Raw genomic sequence first — 18,762 nt, 5'->3', positions numbered from 1 at the left:
CTCCTTCTATAACCAGGTGATCTGCTTAGTGGATGGAGAAAAGGTTGTGGATGTCTTCTCCTTGAACTTCAATAAAGCCTCTCTTTGACACAGTTTCCCAGAGAATTCTGCAGAAGCTGGCAGCCCACGGCTTGGACAGCTGCACTCTTCACTGGGTAAAAACTGCCTAGATGGCTGAGCCCAGAGGGTGGTGGTGAGTGGAGTTATCTATATTCAGCTGGTGGTCGGTGATGGGTGGGATTCCCAAGAGCCCAGTACTGATCACTTTATCAATGATCTGGATCAAGTGCACCTCAGTCAGTTTATAGGTGACACCAAAACAGGTGGGAATTCTAATCTGCTGGGGGGTAAGAAGTCTCTGCAGAGAGATCTGGACAGGCTGCATCAACAGGCCAAGGCCACTGGGCTGAGGTTCAACAAGGCCAAGTGCCAGGTCCTTGCCCTTGGGTCACAACAGCCCCAGGCAGCTCCACAGGCTGGGACAGAGTGGCTGGAAAGGACCTGGGGGTGCTGGTGACAGCAGCTGAGCATGAGCCAGGGTGTGCCCAGGTGGCCAAGAAGGCCAATGGCATCCTGGCCTGGATCAGCAATGGTGTGGCCAGCAGGAGCAGGGCAGGGATTGTCCCCCTGTACTGGGCACTGGTGAGGTCACACCTCCAGTGCTGTGTCCAGCTCTGGCCCCTCACTGCAAGAAAGACACTGAGGAGCTGGAGTGAGTCCAGAGAAGGGCAATGGAGGTGGGGAAGGGTCTGGAGCACAAGTCCTGTGAGGAGCAGCTGAGGGAGCTGGGGGTGTTTATCCTGGAGAAAAGGAAGCTCAAGGAAGACCTTATCACTCTCTACAACTCCCTTAAAGGAGGCTGTGGCCAGGTGGAGGTTGGCCAACACCACAACAGGACACAAGAAATGGCCTCAAGTTGTGTCAGGGGACATTCAGGTTAGACACTAGGAACACTCTCTTCACAGGAAGGGTTGCCAAGCACTGGAATGGGCTGTCCAGGGAAGTGGTAGAGTCACCATTCCTGAAAGTATTTAAAAGACATTTAGATGTGACACTTGATTACATGGTTTACTTACAGACTTGACAGTACTGTTAATGGTTGGACTTGATCTCAAAGGTCTTTTCCAACATAAATTCATGTATAATTAGGTTAGTTTACTAAACCTAATTTATCCTTTTTATTGCTGCTAAAGACACACAAGTACTTAAGTCATGAACATGCACTAACAGATACTGCAGAAAGACAAAAAGAAGCTACAAAGTAGCACTGGAGGAAGAATAGTACTTGGAACAATGTTTTAAACTTCATTAAAAGGTAATTCCTTTCCTTCATCTAGAGATTCAAGACTGCTACTTAACAGCTGTTAACAGCAAAATAAAAAGTAGTTTATAGTTTGCCTGAAACCTACTGGATCTACAGTAAGTGTGAACAAAATTACCTTCTCTTGCCCATCATGATTCTCATCTTCATGTTCCTCTTTCACTCCACCTCTTTTCAATGCTTTCAAAAATTCACTCTTCTTATCAGTCCGCATTCTTGTCAATTTTGTTAAACGAGGTTGACCAGATTTATCAACAGGGGATGAAGAATTTGACCGATTACACTAGTGCAGGAAGTCAGAAAAAGAAAGAATGTTAGAAGTGCATTCATTTAGAAAATTTTTAATTAGACATAGGTACCTGTTCTTTCAGGTTTCATATATATTCACAGTCAAAAGCAGAAGGAAGATCTGTATTTTGGTATATACAGTTTGTAGATGTAAACCCAGAGATGCAGGTTTATGGAGCACTGCCCAACAGTGTGTCTTCTGAAACACATAATACCTTTAGCAGTTTTGAAGTCTAAAGGTATTAGGCTATATTTCCTATTTATTCCAAATCAAATCTATAAAGGAAACTGCAGTATTTTAAGGCCAGTGATGTGTATTCCATCTTTCCCGCACAATAAGTTCAAAAAAAATATTTAATACAATTCTGTATAGAATTTACTGCCCATCCTCACTTTAACAAAGTAAATGTTTTATAGATTTAACTATAGCTACTACTTTACCTCTTTCACTGAATTTTGTGTTACAGCAAATGCCTTGACAGTTGATTTGAAAGGACTGACACTGCCAACACCATATGCAGATTCATGAGGAAATGCATTCCCAAGTTTATTTTCTTTTGCTTGGCTTTTCCACTGTGTGGGCTAGACAGAAGAATAAACAGAGATGTAAAGAGTCATTAGCTACAAATGGATTCTTTTCAAGAATCTTCAGAAAAATGATTAAGCAAAAGCAAATCATAACTGCAACTTTAACGTAGTGCAAACATCTGTTTTCTTGTGTAAAAAGAGGCTGTTTATGAGCAATTCATCTGCTCTGTTTATATAAAAACTAAAATTTTAAAACAATTAAGATCCTCATATTTGAGGTATTGAAAATTAAATATGGGACCTCAACAGCTGAAAGTATTATTTTAGATTCAAAATGTTAGAGTTAAGAACTAATCCATCATATGCTCTCAAGCGCACAGAAAAATTCCTGAAAAAAGAAATAGAGATGAAGCCAGGGAGAACAGCTCAGTTAGTTAGAGCCTGGCGATAATAACGCAAAGGTCATGGGTTTGAAGTCCATATGGACCATTCACTTAAAAGCTGGACTTGATGATTCTTGTAGGTCCCCTCCTACTCAGAATAGTCTGTGATTATGCATTTGGAAAGAGACCAGAATTATACTCCTACGTTATAATGTCATCTCTGTCTATAACTGGGATAAATTCTGAAGGTATTATTATGCTGACTATACCTCTCCACAACATACCTAATTTTGTTCTGTTGAAGTCATATATACAAAAGGGACTGCTATTCCATAAGTTAAAAACACCATTTTTACTCTCACTCATACAGCTGCTGCACTTCTCAAAAGTGGGAGATGAGAAGCAAAGAGAGACTAAAATTATAATTTAAAAAGAAAAATGCGAAAAAGTTGTCAATATTAATTTCTGGGGTGTGTTGCATTTTGCAAGTGTTGCATGATAATCTAGGAATAGTATCCTCAGGGATGAAATAAACACATTCAGAATTACAGCATGATTTTTTCCAGGCATGTTTTTCATACACTGGTATCCAATACTCACCTTTGCAGGTGGAGTGACAGGTTTGGGGACTAATCCTTTATAAACACTTGTGCCAGTTCCATTCCTTACTGGCTGTGAGTGAAGACTTCCCACTACTGGGAATCCAGATATCCGCAGTTCTTTTGTACTGCCTTTTTTAATGACCAGCATTCTCTGAGATCTAGATTTAGGATTTAAAGGGTACTCTGGAAGAAAAAAAGAAGTTTGTATGTATATAGATCTGTGTGTGTGTGTGTGTGTGTGTGTGTGTGTGTGTGTGTGTGCCTGTGTACACAATCTCACTAGTTTTTAGTTCATAAGGTACTGGACAGCCATATGATCCAGAGCAAACAGGCATAAATCAGGAACTTAAATCAGTATTAGTTCCACAAATAACATACTGTGCAAACCTGGAAAAACACAGGTTCTGTTCCATTTTCTACAATCATAATTTCAGAAATATTTCACTTGGTGATGCAGGAATTGCACTTTTTTAAAGAAAATATATTCTTCAAAGAAGCCTGCTACACACTTCTGGAGACTGTGGCATAGCAATTCTAAAATCAAAATACTGTTAGTTGTTGATAGTTACTCAAACTTCAAAAGAGTTTATGGCTTTCATATTCCCCTTAAGGTTTCCTAAGGAATAATTAGTTATATATTTATTAATAGCTCAGTTTAGAGCTCTTCACTGAGGTTCTATAAGCATGAGACAAGACATGCACTACACATTAGACCATGGCAATGACCAGCTTCTCTAGCTCCATGCTTCAGATGGTCATAACAGGACAAAATTTCCACGTTCACTGGAGAACAAATTAGGAGACATACAGTCAGCTGCCAAACTAGAAAAACTGCCATTTAGCAGTGTTAAGGTACATCCTTTAAAAACAGTTCTAAAATTTTCAAGAAGTAAAAAAATAGTTTTTTTGTACATGCATTCCAACATTAAGAGCCTTTTCAAGGATTATCTCCTCTCCCTGCAAGCAATTCTACTTCATATATCCTCTGTTTAAAAAAAAACCCTCTAGTCACTATATCCTCTGTTAAAAAAAAAAAAAAAAACAACAAACCCTATCTTAAAAGAATACATGACTTTTGCTTTGTTTAGCAGGTAGATGCTACAAAATAGTTATCATTCTCATTAATCCTCAAGCTTCATTCTCATTAAACCTCATGAAAAGATTTTTCATTATACTTACATATACTCAAACCTCACAGTATATATGTATATACATATACATATATACTTATATATGTATACTTTGTGTATACATATACACAAAGTAAAATGGAATCTAATAGATGCCTACACTTTTAACAGATATTAGAAGTGATTGTAACACTCCTCTATCCTAAATATTTTTTTGCTTCTAAAGGGAATAATAACAACCTTAATTTCAGTTTTTCAATTATAAAACAAGACTCTTTTATTGAAAAACAGATGATCACTTCAAAGCTGCTAACAACACAAAACCAGAAAGCTGTCTGATTATTTATGATGCTGCAAGGTTTACAGCAATTAGATATTTACATTGAGGAGTTGGCCTATATCTAACATTACTTTAGCATGCAAAAAATACTTGTTAAGTGTGAGAAAAAGAATCAGAAACTGAAAATACCTTTAAAAGCTCAGTATTAGCAGTAGTTTAAGTAGACAAGTAAAAGTTTTCATGTTTTTTTTAAATAGAAATGTTCTTATTTAGAGTACATTTACTTTAAAACCCCTGCCATCTAAAGCTACCACCTTTATAGGGGGTAAACAACTGTCTACATAAAGCTCATTAGAATTTTAAATTGATAGCCAAACATAATCAGGTGAGGATGAGGAAACAATCCTTACTACAGGTCTGCTCAATGCCCATGCTCAGGATTGGATTTGTCATACAAATAATACACAAACACAACCAACAGCATAAGACATTTGCTTCCAGAAAGAGACCTTAAATCTCTGCAAGCTAACCTACTCTTCCAGCTCTCCCATGTTTCTCTTCCAACACATTTTACAAAGCCTTCAGCTAGCAACCAATATCACTAATCTAGGTGACCAATCTTCATTGCATTTCCTCTTGAAAATAAAGGTGAAGATTTCTTGACATCTTTACAAAAAAAGATGTATACTTGTTCTGGGAAAGACTATTAATTGTGGCAGCATCAACAGACTAGCTGACTGATACTCATATGGAAGTGTTATCCTTTAACAAAAAGAAACCTACATTGTAATAATATTGAAGTCTTCTCTATCTATACCTTTATGATTCTAAAAAGAGGCTTGTGTTTCAAATAAAACAACTTCAGATCTCTGCTACGTTTTTGCATTTAAAAACATCAAAAATACTCACCCCACACACCTGCAGCTATAGACTTATTCTGGTTTGGTTCCCTCTCATATTCAGGGTTTAAAGATGGCTGAAAGAAAGTTTTGTCGTTATTAAAAAGGTAACCCTTTAATTGTGGGATGAATGAATTAAAGAATCATAGTAACACCAGCAGCATGACCTCTGCTGACAGACTAAACACCTCCCCCATGAACCAAAAAGGACAATGGTCACTTGTTTCTCTTCCCTAACAAAATATCTCAGGCAGCAGCCAATGTCATTACATGACAGCAGCAGAGAAAGCAAAAAAACAGCAATGTTACGTTTCTTCAAATAGTAAGATCACCCTTCACCTTACATCCTAATTGTAGGTTAAAGCATGAGAGCTCAGAAGGCCACGGGCATAAAAATTACTTTTTTACTATTTCAGATTCCAATAAGGTAACTGTATAGAATTTAATACATACACATACCACAGCAGATGGGAATCCAACTGTTGTTTCACTTAAATACATAAGTAACAATAATAAACATATAGTGAAAAATCTGGATATAAAATGAGAAACAAGCTATTGGACAAACTACTAACACTCCCTTACCTACAGAAAATTCCTTACATGATGATCTCAAACTGATGAAATCTCATGAAGTGACTTGTAATGGACAAAATGGTACTTGCAGACAAAATGAAACCTTTTTAATCATAATTACAATTTACTTACAAAATCCTCAGCCTCAAACTGGTTGGGTACTTCTTTGTCTTCTTTTTTTTGAGTTTCATTATCAAGTACACTGTTTTCATGCAGTCCCTGGCCTTTTCCACAATGGAAGGTGCTGCTACGAGTATGGGAACCTCCACCATGGTATGCTCTACGTTGGTTTATATTTTCTGGAACACTTCTGCCTTGTGAACGCCAACCATTCCTCTCTTTTCGCCCAAAATGCCCTTGGATTTTAAATTTTAAAGAAATGTAATTACAAAACATTAAAAAATAATATTTTACTCTGCAGAATTGTTAAAAAAGCTTAATCACAAGCTCTATACACTGTGATACAGTAGCATAGGAAACAAGTTTTCATTCGCATAAACAGCAGGGAAGGCTCTCACAAAACAGCGCCAGAGAGAAAAAATAGCCAGGCAATGCTACAAGTCAATCTCTTTTTCTGGCTGCTCATTTATATGCTGTTGGCTAGAGTATTAATTCAACACTCTTATTCTACTCAAAAGAGAAATACACCTGGAATCTCATTACTTTAACCAATCCTTAGTGCTCACATCCTCTCCCAGATCTGCCTCTCCATTACCACTCTTTTACTGCAGAAAAAGAATTTAGCACAGATGAGCTATCATCATCAGACTTCCTTTCCAGCTAGTGCCTACAAAGAAATGACACTAACATATTCACAGTCTTCCCTGAATTATACCTCCGTTTGGCCTTCCAGTGTTAGGATCAAACCCTTCTGAAGAATTGTGTCTTCTGCGATTTGCTTCATAACGATGCTCTGTCCACGAAAAAGTTTCAGAATGTTTCTCAAAATTCAGTGATGACTGCAAAGAAGCATAAGTGGTAGACCTGATATCTGATCAATAACAACTTAATCACCAGAACTGTAACATGCACATTGTTCACAGTATATGTAATTCATTCCTACAAGAACTTTGAATGACAGACAATTCAGCACTCCTCACATGCAGCGCTGTGTCACCATCTCTCAGGCTAACTAAGTGGAAGCTGCATCTTCTGCTCCAGAACACTGAAACAGCCCTTAAGTCACTTGCTTGTGACACAAGGTAGGAAGTGTCTACTTTGTTTTAGTAGCAAAACAGAGCACAAGTGACACGTGTTACAGCAGAAGAAAAAGTTTTTTAAAATATAAGAAAGGACAGAAGATCACAATTTGGAAGGCTGAGAAGTCTGGGATCTTAATCTAGATTTTCAGAGACTAAATACAGGCATTCCATAGAAAACAAGGAATCCCTTCCACCCAAGGTAGCTATACCTAAATAAAGCCTAATTCATTAATTTTGCCATTACAACTTAAAAAGGTAAATACAAGTAGTTGTGAAACACTAATAAAATCTAGAAACAGAAGTGTCCAGATTCATAAAGATACTTCAAATTTTCAGCTTATAAGGACACATAAGAGAAATTTTAAAGAAATAAATCTTTAGTGTATAAGTAAGAAGCAGTAAACTAAAATCTTGAGAATAGCACCAAGAAATTAAATCACATCCTGACTAGAATTCATAACTAATGGGATTAAAGCAAAAAACATTTCTCCTTACACAACCCATGTCCTCCTTATAACTTCTCTCTGGGTGTACCTTTAAAATTACTTCCTTCTTCCCACCTAAACCACAGAGGAAATCACAGACACAAAAAAAGATACCCAAAGCTCTATGGAAAATGCCCCTGTAGAGCTCAAGGTGCTGTTCAATATTCACTGCTTAAAATCCAAACTCAAATAAGTATATATTTAAAAATCAAGGCAGGTATTTCTAGATTGTCAATTTTTAGAAGTCCAATGTACAGGGACTACCCTCCCAGTCTGAGAACTGAACATGAATTACTTGACAAACTCTCCTTGGAGAGAGCAAAACCAGAAGACTGCAAAAATTGTTAAAACTACTTCAAAAATTACCAATTAATCTAAATATTTAAGTGAAAGAAAATCCTTAAATAGATTTTGACTAAGCTGCCAAAAATTTCAGGAAGTGCTAGATCTGCCAATCTTAGGTGAAGTTTTAGGAGACACTTCACATGTTCATTTATGTACAACAACCTCTTAATATTGCTTTTGGAATTTAACTTTCATTTTCTTGTAGCAACTTCAAAACAATCAACATTTTCACAAAGTATAACTGACAGCATTTTATATATTGTATATATTCATTATACATGCTATAATGAATCTGACACTTATAAACAGTATGCAAAGATCATGCAGTTTGCATTTTCCCCACTTGATGGAGATACCCGGCTATGAAGTCTCTCGAGGCAAAGATGACAGTAGGCTTTTTAATCGAAAGGAAATTTATTGGCAACTTCTGTAAACTGAGAAATTATCTTACTTGGTTCAGTCAATCAAGAAAAAGGGATAGAAATAACATAGATTTTAAGAAATACAGTAAGTCTAACTGCTTAACAAGAAGTAAAAGTGAACTTGTAAAATTGACTTTATCCATCTGCAATGTTCCCATACCCTTTTCACAGCAATACTTTCTTAAAAGTTCTGCCCATGTCCCAAAATGGTTTCACTATTCACAACACCTTCCCATCCCCCCTGCCCATCTGCAATACAGCACTGACACAAACACATTAGCTCCAGACCTGAACAAAACCCACTGAGTAACAGATACACACCTATTTAGGTGGATTTTGCTGTGTAGTTGACCGAGAGATGAGAAAAGCTTGCTGTTAAACAGAAATCAGCAGCAATAGATGAGATGGATTTCAATCAAGCTATAATCTGTATGTCACATTACAAAGCTCATTCACAATCACAGTTTCCTGGTAGCAGGTTTCTGTAATTCCAGCCTTGAGCTATGCAAGGAAAAACATCTCAGCTACCAAGGACTCAAGAGGAAAACCAGGGTTCTGTAGGTGTAATCCCTGAAAATGATTACACTTCAGGAATATAAAAATTGACCAAGCAGAGTTCAGTTTCTACTTCTCAAATGTTTAAAATGTCTTAAGGTTGTTGATACTATAGCCTTACCCCAGCTCCAATCTGCACAAAACATGAGACACCTTGCCTTCCTCATCCCTTCCTCTTCATCTCCATCCCTCTTACCTACTGCTCTCTTCTGCTTTTTTGATATACAGCAGAAAATAAGTCTATTTTAGGAAACAGAGCAGACAGGGAGCCACAAAACTTGTAACCTGTCTTGTGGAGGAATCACAAGTCTTATTCTGTAAAATAAGAACTACAAACAGACTTTTCAAGCACTTAAAATCCAAATGCGCTGTGTATCACAGAATGCTCATCATTGAGGGATCAGATAATACAGGGAAATAAAGTGCATTCCAACAATGACAAACATATTACAACAGAATAATACATACAACATGGAGTTTTTGAAAGAGAAGAAAATCTAACTAAACTCCATGAGGCAAAGAATCGTGGAAGAGAACAGGAAAAATACACTTGCAACATTTCACACAATTCACAAATGAGGTGACAAATACAACCCATACCTCAGATATATTCTAGTGGTGCTAGATTACTTCTGGAACTTTGTTTTATCCTGCTATATTGGCACATAAAGCATGCAGGCAAAGCTCTTGCAGCAGACTCTCTAAATATGTAGTGAAGATTGTTTTGCAGTTGTGACACCATATCAAATTAAGCTCGAAATACTTTTCCAATTAAAAACATATTACATTGAAAAAATCAGATCAAAAGAGCTGAATGCATCAGAAATCATAGAGAATGGAAACAAAGAGACTGATTCTTAATTTGGATTTTCAGACACCACGTGTCCTGGAATTGATAGGCTGTATGTTCCCAAAATCAGACTATACTAAACAAACAATCTAGCTAGGTCAGGGTAGAAGAAATATAAACAGAGCAATATAAATAAGGCTATTCAATGACCTGACAAAAAAAATGCATTTATATTTGTGTAGACATACAGAATCAAAGCATTAGGAATACAATTAACACTGCCATCTATCTGTGCATTTAACACCACCACAAGCCTATTGCCGTAAGTTTCTCAAGGCTAAGCATTTTCCATGGAGATGAAAGACTGCACAAATTTTATATATTAAAGAAAAGCAAAGCAATTCTCATAGCAGCAGATATAAATACTGAATTCAAACTATTATAATGAAGATAGGTCTACAAATAGGGGAGCAGATAGCAGGAGTTTAATATCCACTGCTGACTCTGCTTCTGCATTTGCACAAATTAATAAAGAGTAGAAAAAACATTTCTGAGATAGACATACCCAAGACCTCCAGGAATATTTACTAATTGTAACAATTAAGAGATTATTATTCCCCATTTCCAAGCTGTCCCATTATGTGAAGTAACATTCTTAATGAAAAAACCAGAGTGAAGATGCCTAACAGCATGAAAGCACCACACTCCACCAATAGCAATAAGCACTCCACTAACAACTGCAGAGCCATTTCAGAAAGTCTAAAAAAGCATATTTTTAATCACTTGGATCACTTGAGAATAATACTACTTTAAAATTTACAGGACACAATTAAAAATCAGAAGCAAGAACATCAAGTACATGCTCTGTCTTGGTACTTCTATCATGGAACATAATTAATTTTAAACATCTGAGGAAGGCAATCTTAAACCAACCACAGCCAAGGCCAGATATGTGCTTCTTTCCATGAACTAACCTGCTCAAGCAAAAATCTCTACTGGAGTCATCTGTCTTCACAGTAGACATGAAGAGATTTGCATTTTTACTCTGACTGAGGTTATGACATTTAGACTTCCCTAATAATGAGAGTGCTTTTTCAAAGCAACAATACAAAACATACCTTTGTTGATGATGGTGGAGTAGGAAAATTAAGCCAGGCTGGAGCAAAGTCATGCTGCGCCATTTAGGTCCAGTCTCTCCAAATCAATGAAAAAAGGCTTAGCACCTCATGGCAAGTCCCTGTAATCAGAAGAAAAGAAATTAGTCCTTTCAGATGCTTATGTTACAAGGGGATTACACTTCTTGTCTTTTGTTCAGTATTTCCCTTCTGTTTTCCCATATTATTTTTCTCATAGATCTGATTTAGAATCTATCATCATCTCATTTATAGCATCAAATCTGTGTTTTATTACTAAAGTGTCACATAAATAAAATATATCATAGGAATTATGCAAACATAAATGTACCATTTCTTTATTTCCTCCTATAAATGGGATGAAGCATCTTGTGTAAGGTCTGATCCAGAACACTATGGCAAAACTAGCTTGAAATACATTCTAATACTGAAATACATTCTAGTGCTATACAGAAGGGACTTGGCAAGCTATTTTATTAGATTCCTAGAAGCTGACTTTTTAAAATTAATCCCTAACAGTTAGTCTCAGTGGCCATATGAAAGTTCCTTATGAAAAACCTACATACTTGGGCTTATCGCAAAACTCAGTATCTCTAGCTTCAATGGAAACAGTCTACATGTCCAGAGTGTCAAAATCAGGTAAAATTCTCTGGTTTGAAAATGGTTCAAAGAATGCAATGGTTTACAATTAAAACCCACAAATATTTTTTCTACCCTACACTCTTCTCACAGGTAAGAAAATATTTATCAGTGAGCAAGAGAATGCAAGGTAACGTGAACTACATTATCTGAAAATGAACAGTAGCACAGACAGGAAAAAAATGGCTTAAACACTTCCTGAATTATACTTGGGCAACCAAACTAGCTGTTCTGCAGCTAGTGACTGCAAAATGGCCAATGACTCAAAAAATTTTTAAGTATGATATAAAAGCTATTAGCAATCCAGCTAGTGAAAACACAATAAACACCCACACACATTCTATAGGGAGGCCCAAATAAACATTAATTCCACATCTCTGCACAGCAGAGTACAAATGTTATTGAGCACAGTTATAATTCACTTTAATCTATGGCTGCTGTAATGCATTAGTAAGAAATGTGGAATCTGAACTTGGTAACTCATAATTGTGGTTGTTCTCTGGCCTGACCCAGAATATTGCACGCTACTGCAGATTTCCATCAACAGGCAAGACTGTTCCATTTTCTAAATGGAAGTCTAATAGAATTGTTAGATTTAACTTAGTGTAAAATTGTATTTAGTTGAGCTGCTGTTTGTTTTATGAGCTCACGTGACATGAGCTCATATCTAAGCTTTTGGGTACATCCAATACCATAGTTAAACTGTAAGGTAGGACATAAAATTATTTTAGTTAAATAGAGACAAGTTTAAGGTATGCCTCGCCCAAATAACTAACTTTAAATTACTCTGCTGAAGTCATTCAACTCACTCCTACACCAGCTTCAACAAAAAATACAGAGAAATTTTCTTAGTATTTCCAGTTATACCAAGCTAGTAAAATATAAATGAACAAAATTCTGGAGTCAGTGAACCATCACAGAAATAGCTTCTCTTTCTAAAAGGAACTATGTTCATTGTTACTGATATATCCCATTCAGCAACAGTATACAAAAGGGCATATGTTTACAAATGAACCAAGAGATGTTAAATTAAGAAATAACAAATCTGAGCAGATTCCAACAATAAAAAAGTTTATTCTGCTTCACTTAGACACAGTTCTCATCCTCAAGCAGAAGAATCATGGTATCTTCAGAAATTATCAAAACATATTTTCAGTACTGAAAGATTGACACAACAACAATAAAGCCTTCAGACTGAGGCACTTACAGTCTGTAAAACAATGAGTAAGATTAGGTTTACCCCAAGTAAGAACGTAAAGATTCCACAAAGTATCACCAGTTATTGGTGCATCAGCTATTAAGTACAGGACAGAAAATCCACTAACAATGTAACTTAATAGATTTATCTTACTGTTGTTAGAAAACTAGTCAAGCTTCCTAACATCATTTATGCAACTGCCACAAGAAGAGTTTGTTATTAACTCATTAACATATTTACCTTTTATCCTTTGCACAAAAGACTGGATGATCACTGGAAAAGGTATTTTGCATAAAGACCTCTTCCCACAGCTCACTGACACTGGCTGCCTATATCTTCATGCAAAAAATTTTCTAGAAGCAGATTCACGTTTTCCTCGCATTCTCAGCTAAAAAAGTTCTAAAATTTTTTTGATAGAGCTGCTCTGTCAGATGAGTCAGTCTTCTTCTTAGAAAGAAATAAACTTAAATGGTAAAGACATAGACCTGTGCCAAAACTACACAATACCCTGAGCCAAGTCAGCAAAAAAATATGTATGCAAGTTTCAATAAACCCATAAAAGACAAACTTTTAGGGCTAATTCTTCCTAACAGATTTAATTTAAAAAAACAGGAAGAATAAAAGCACAGACGTATTTCTAGAACATTACCTGACCAAACTCAGAGGTTTGCAGTTAAGCATTAACATGAAAAACAACTCCTGTGGATACTCCACACCAAAGTCAAGAAAACATTTTCTTTCACCTAATTGTACGTATGCCTGGTCTAGCAATTAGACATGGGAACAGTGAGTTCTTTCATTATTAAACCTTTCTAACTTTGAATAGGCACAAACATCTCAGCCATAATTAAACTGGGAAACAAAGAGCAGGTCAGGAGAAGGTATTTTTAAACTGCATTAGAGGACATAGCCTACCCAGCTTAAAGTTACTAGTTCCGTATTTTACCAGGTTTCATAAACATTTTTACAGCTGCTAGCTTTCTGATGTTGCCAACAAGTTTGCCCTATAGATAAAAAAAATTTTATTATAAGCATGATCTCTATTCAAATGATCTGACACATACTTGATGGTCTAGGATACTTTTCATTCTCAGGAAGGTATTTTTGACAAAGTGAAAACAGATTGAAATAGATTTTTGGAGTTCACTTAAGCTAAAATGAATTAAGCATTTATATTCTAGCTTGCAGAGTTATGTGTTAAATTTTAAACTTTTACTTAAGAAACCTCTGCATGGTACAAAGGGCTTAAGAAAATGCAAATTTCTGAAGCTTCTTGCATAAAGAACAATACCAGAAAGGACCGAAGATGCAAAGATAAAAAGGCTCCTGTGTCCCCAGGCCTACCAAGACCGACAGACATACTCAGATAAGCACCAAAGGACCGAAAGTGCACACGCAAAGGAGAAAAGTTCAAAAGTTCAGTCCTGAGGAAGAGCACAATCTTCAGCCTCAGGAGACCACCAGAGACTACCGTGCAACCACCACAGCAAACTACACATGTCTAGAAGGCCGTGGACCTATTTAGCACGAGATGCGAGGACAGGAGGGGCCAGGGGTTGAATATGCATGGAAAAGTTGTGTAATGTATTGCATATGGAACACCTTTGTGAATAAAGATGTGGGTCAGACTGAGGCTCGGGGCACAAATTTTTGGAGAACTATCTCGCTTGTGCCGGGCGCTGACATACATACCCACTTCATAACTACCCCAGGTTGTGGAGTCTATTTATTTATTCCGCGTATTGCTTCAAGATCACAAAACATAAGAATGGGATGTCACCAAGGCACCTGTACTGCCACAGGCAGGATTTACTGTGCTTAAACCCTTTGTGATCAGCTTGGCTGCCAACACTAGTGTGTTTCTTGCTTGTTTTCCAACTTAAGCTGGACCAACAACTACCAAATTATTCTGCAACATTCTAACACTAAAAAGGTTCTTTCTACCTTCTTTCCCTGCTATTCAGGTCCCCTACCTAAGCTATCCCAAAGAGTCAGATATGCGTCTGCATTCTGTGTCCATGAAATCATTTGCAACTTTTATTCAAATACATACTATATACTACTTCAAAATTAAACAAAAACAACATTTAAAGTATTTTAATAGAATGAATGTCAGTAGCATAAAATTGCTTTTATTACACTGACTTGAAATTATATGTCTACTAGCAAGTTTTCTCTTGCATACACACCACACAAATGCTGTACAGTAACACTAATAAAGCAGTTGATGCACTACCAGTATTAACACAGCTATCAAAAGTAAACTTAGTAAGGTAAACACCACAGATTCAAAGCCAATTCCAGGGCTTTCAGAAATTCTCTTGGTAACAAAAGAGCAGGCCCAAAATTTATCATGAATTTTTAAGCCACCATTCTCTATTAGCACAGATCTGCCATTCTTCAACCAAACTGCAGCAAAAGCTAACCTGGCTCAGACTCTCAGCTGCTGAAGCAGAGCTGCACAATTCTAGAAAGGAAAGAAAAGATACTGAAATACTGCTGTCCTCATACTATTAACACTCAAATACATTTAAAAGTCTTTAAGTCAGACTGGTCAAATTATTGTCTCATCTCAGCGATAGCCTCTTGTGACCAATTCAAGTAATGTGTAGTGACCTTAGTGACCTCAGTAACAAAAGTCTTCTGTAGCCCATAAATTTAGATAGAAGTAATGTGTTGCTGTATTGTGGATAATAGAATAGTTTAGAGCAAGGAAAGCAATCCTGTTCTTAAGTTTCACATCTTGAGGGGGGGAATCTGAAAGAAGTCTGTAAAGAATTTTGCTTTAAGTAACATGCAGTAATTAGTCCAATATTCAATTAAATAAAATTTAATTCTCAAGTTTTGTGAAGTATGATCTTCAATAATAAGGCAGTAACTGCCAAGGAATAATAAACAGATGGTCCCAGATTATGTACAGTGAAGAGATTTGTCATAAATATTACTCAGTCATCTACTTTGAGCTACATTTGCAGCTGAAATAAGAACACTGCACCAAACACACTGAACCACCACACAGAAAAGGTTGGGCTGGGCTTTTTTATGATTGAGTCAACAAGTTTCTTTTGTGACAGAAACTATTTCTCACCAGTTGTAAACCTGTAGGAAACCCTATATTCTAAACAAATTCGTGTTATCTGCATAGCATCTAGGAAAAATTGATGTATAGTCTCCATTTAAAAAAAAATAAGTAACGGACTATGAAAAGGGAATCAGATAGCTACTGTATGAATCAGGAGTCAAGACTTCTGGGAAAAGGCTAAGAAACAACACCTAGGGTCAACACCCAAACCTGCAAAAACAACAAAAATTAAGCTAAAACAAGTACCAGTGGTTTATCTTGCACTTACCAAATTAAATGAAAAAATCAAATATTAAAGGCTATAGTCAATTTTCCTCATACTACTACATTTTTCTTTTTAAATTCACACAGAATAAGTGAAATTATACTTAAGAATAACAACACGGTTTCAAGATTTTACTTGGTGCAATAACAAACTATTTCAGTGATCAGGGACATGAAAAGTCTACGGAACTATCTGGCTTACTTTGCCCTCACAAATTGAAGACATAAGATGTATTTAAAACATGGTTATGAACATCTAAAGGAGAAAATTTCAGCAAGAAAGGAGATGTGTTAATCCAAAACACCACCAGAACCACAGAGTATCAATTACAGTAGATTGAAGGTGGACAGACACATGATCCTGAAGATCAAAAGAACAATATTCTTAAATAGCTTTAAGACTTAGACAAGTATTTGAAACTGTCAATTTCTATGACACTTCTAAATCAGATTTCAGTGATTGTAACTGAAGAGTTTAACATGCAGGATGATGCCTTATACAAAGGTAACACTGTAAAAGCTAATCCACTTTTTCCTTATTTTCAGAGCTAACTGCAAGTGTAATATCTCTCCAGCAACTTTCTTCTCTCTCCCCTGCTGTTTGAAAGCAATATACAGTTTAAAAAACTAACCTTTTAAGCACAAAGAACACCCATTACATCTAAAATGTAAGTAAAATCCTGGGTTTTTCCTGCAATAATACAAATAGAATTGGATACAATACAAAAGCAGAGAACACCCTTCTATTCATGAAATTTCAGATTAACTTGCTTTCAGATTACTTTAGCAAAGTGCTTCCTCAATCTTCATCTTAATATTAGAATTTTCACCTTATCTGCAACAATTCACTATTCCTGGGACAAGCAAACCTACTAACATTTAAGTTTCATTTACAAAGCTTGTTCACAATACACAGATCAAGGAGATCCAGATAAACAAACTAGCTGAAATGGTGTAATAGAGTACATCTTGGCTTTAACAAACACAATTTGTTACAATTTAATAAAGTTCTGTAACTTCATGCAGTAGAAATTAATTTAACACTTGTTTTTTTTTTTTTTCTCCTCTATTTATTTACCAGGGGGGAGGTGGAGGACACAGGCAGAACAAAATGCTTGCTCATTCTCACACCATTTGTGCTAAATTTGGGACTGCTGCCTCCACAGTCATGTGGGGATTTCATGGATTTCATGCCCTTCACTCTGGGGCAATTCCACCAAGCAGGCAGACTGGCAGTATGTGGCACTACTTTCCAACCACTAGTGAAGCCCAAGAACACCACAGGCTAAGCACAGTGCAGAACTGGAGCAAGCATCTGTTACTCCAGATTGTATCTCTGCATAACACAAAAAAATGGGACTATACTGCAGTCACATATCAGACTCAGTACAGGGTAACTGCAGAGCCACTACAGACAGAATCGTGTGCAGGTACTATATAACTTAAATGCAGCACTACACTAGGAAGCAAGTTGTGCTGCCAAACATTACAAAGAAAAAGAATAAGACATGAAGACAGACCTAGACTATTTTTCCCCCATGCCAGGGATCTGTAAAACACTGAAAACAGTTAGCACAGACAAAGATTTTAAATAAATAAAATTAAAACTAAAATAAAAATAAAATAAAAATAAGCTAAACTATGAATAAATTACAAATAATGTAAAAATAAAATTAAAAATAAAAAAAATTAAAAAATAAACCGAAGTCTTCAGCACAAACTCTCGAAAATTTACTGTGTAAGCAGACTACTTTCACATAGTAGAAACTCGCATCACATCTTCTGCACTGCTTCTGACACAGTAGATTAGTAAATTCCTTGACAAAAGTATTAAATCTGGCCTTAAATGTATCATGAAAACAAAGGCTACTGAGGTCTAGAATAAACTGGTTACACAAAAACATAGTTCACCTGATCACTTGTGGTCCCTTTTAAAGATAATCCTTTACCCAGAAATTCTTCTAGTTTTAATTATATTCATCAAATCTTTACAGTGTTAAAAAAAAAATCTCCCTCTAAGATTTACACAACACTAAAAATAGCCACAGAGCATCTCTGGAAGAGCACAATACAGGAATTGGAAAAGTGACTGTTGTGAGAATTGACCTGGAAGCAATCTCTGCACTGTCTGTGTAAGTGGACACGAGAGCCTATAGATGGCAGGGCAAAAGAAATCACCTTCTGAAATACTGCAAGATGGCAGGGCAGAAAAAGCAGATGTAATCAAAGCATATGGGATTTCAGTTCTCTTGTACCTAGAGTCTCTAGTCCCATCAATAATATTAACAAAACTAAAGTCTCCCTCATCATTTCCATCTTCACACAGTTCTACATAAGTAGTGATTTTAATGGTTTACTCATTTTAGATTTTGAAAGGACCTTCTGAAAAATTAAAATATAACATCCAAAGATAACTCTGAAAGACTAATGGCCAACTTGAACTTCCCTAAACCTCAATCCAAGACAAATGGCCAACTTTTACCTCCCTAGAACTTCAAACCAAGTATCAGCCTCTGCCCCTTGGAAAGATATTGCAGTGTCTTTATAATTTTCATGGTCATTTACTGAACTCTCTCCACCAAGTCTCACCCTTTCTTGTATCAGGGAGGCTATAACAGTGCTACACATCCTGGAAGGATG

At 36.4% G+C, this 18,762-nt stretch overlaps 1 protein-coding gene across 6 annotated transcripts in view; it reads right to left on the bottom strand.

Annotated features, from left to right (window-relative positions):
• Positions 1 to 18,762, bottom strand: part of GPBP1 (GC-rich promoter binding protein 1) — a 36,705-nt gene that overhangs the window by 8,860 nt on the left and 9,083 nt on the right. For 2 of the 6 annotated variants that reach the window (XM_068176734.1, XM_068176730.1), the window contains exons 3-9: positions 10,925 to 11,043; positions 6,843 to 6,991; positions 6,140 to 6,363; positions 5,442 to 5,508; positions 3,121 to 3,305; positions 2,051 to 2,191; positions 1,440 to 1,604 (exon numbers count right to left, since the gene is read on the bottom strand). In XM_068176734.1, the coding sequence (XP_068032835.1) occupies positions 1,440 to 1,604; positions 2,051 to 2,191; positions 3,121 to 3,305; positions 5,442 to 5,508; positions 6,140 to 6,363; positions 6,843 to 6,991; positions 10,925 to 10,977 (984 nt within the window). In that variant the 5' untranslated portion in view covers positions 10,978 to 11,043. Of the gene's footprint in view, positions 1 to 1,439; positions 1,605 to 2,050; positions 2,192 to 3,120; positions 3,306 to 5,441; positions 5,509 to 6,139; positions 6,364 to 6,842; positions 6,992 to 10,924; positions 11,044 to 13,016; positions 13,176 to 18,762 lie in introns of those variants that run through there. The other 4 variants (XM_068176731.1, XM_068176733.1, XM_068176732.1 and 1 more) reach the window with 4 other exon arrangements.

This window comes from Anomalospiza imberbis, chromosome Z (genome assembly GCF_031753505.1).
Source record: "Anomalospiza imberbis isolate Cuckoo-Finch-1a 21T00152 chromosome Z, ASM3175350v1, whole genome shotgun sequence".
Taxonomy (NCBI): domain Eukaryota; kingdom Metazoa; phylum Chordata; class Aves; order Passeriformes; family Viduidae; genus Anomalospiza; species Anomalospiza imberbis.
Note: the sequence above shows the minus strand (reverse complement) of the source record. Positions and strands in the feature narration are given on the sequence as shown.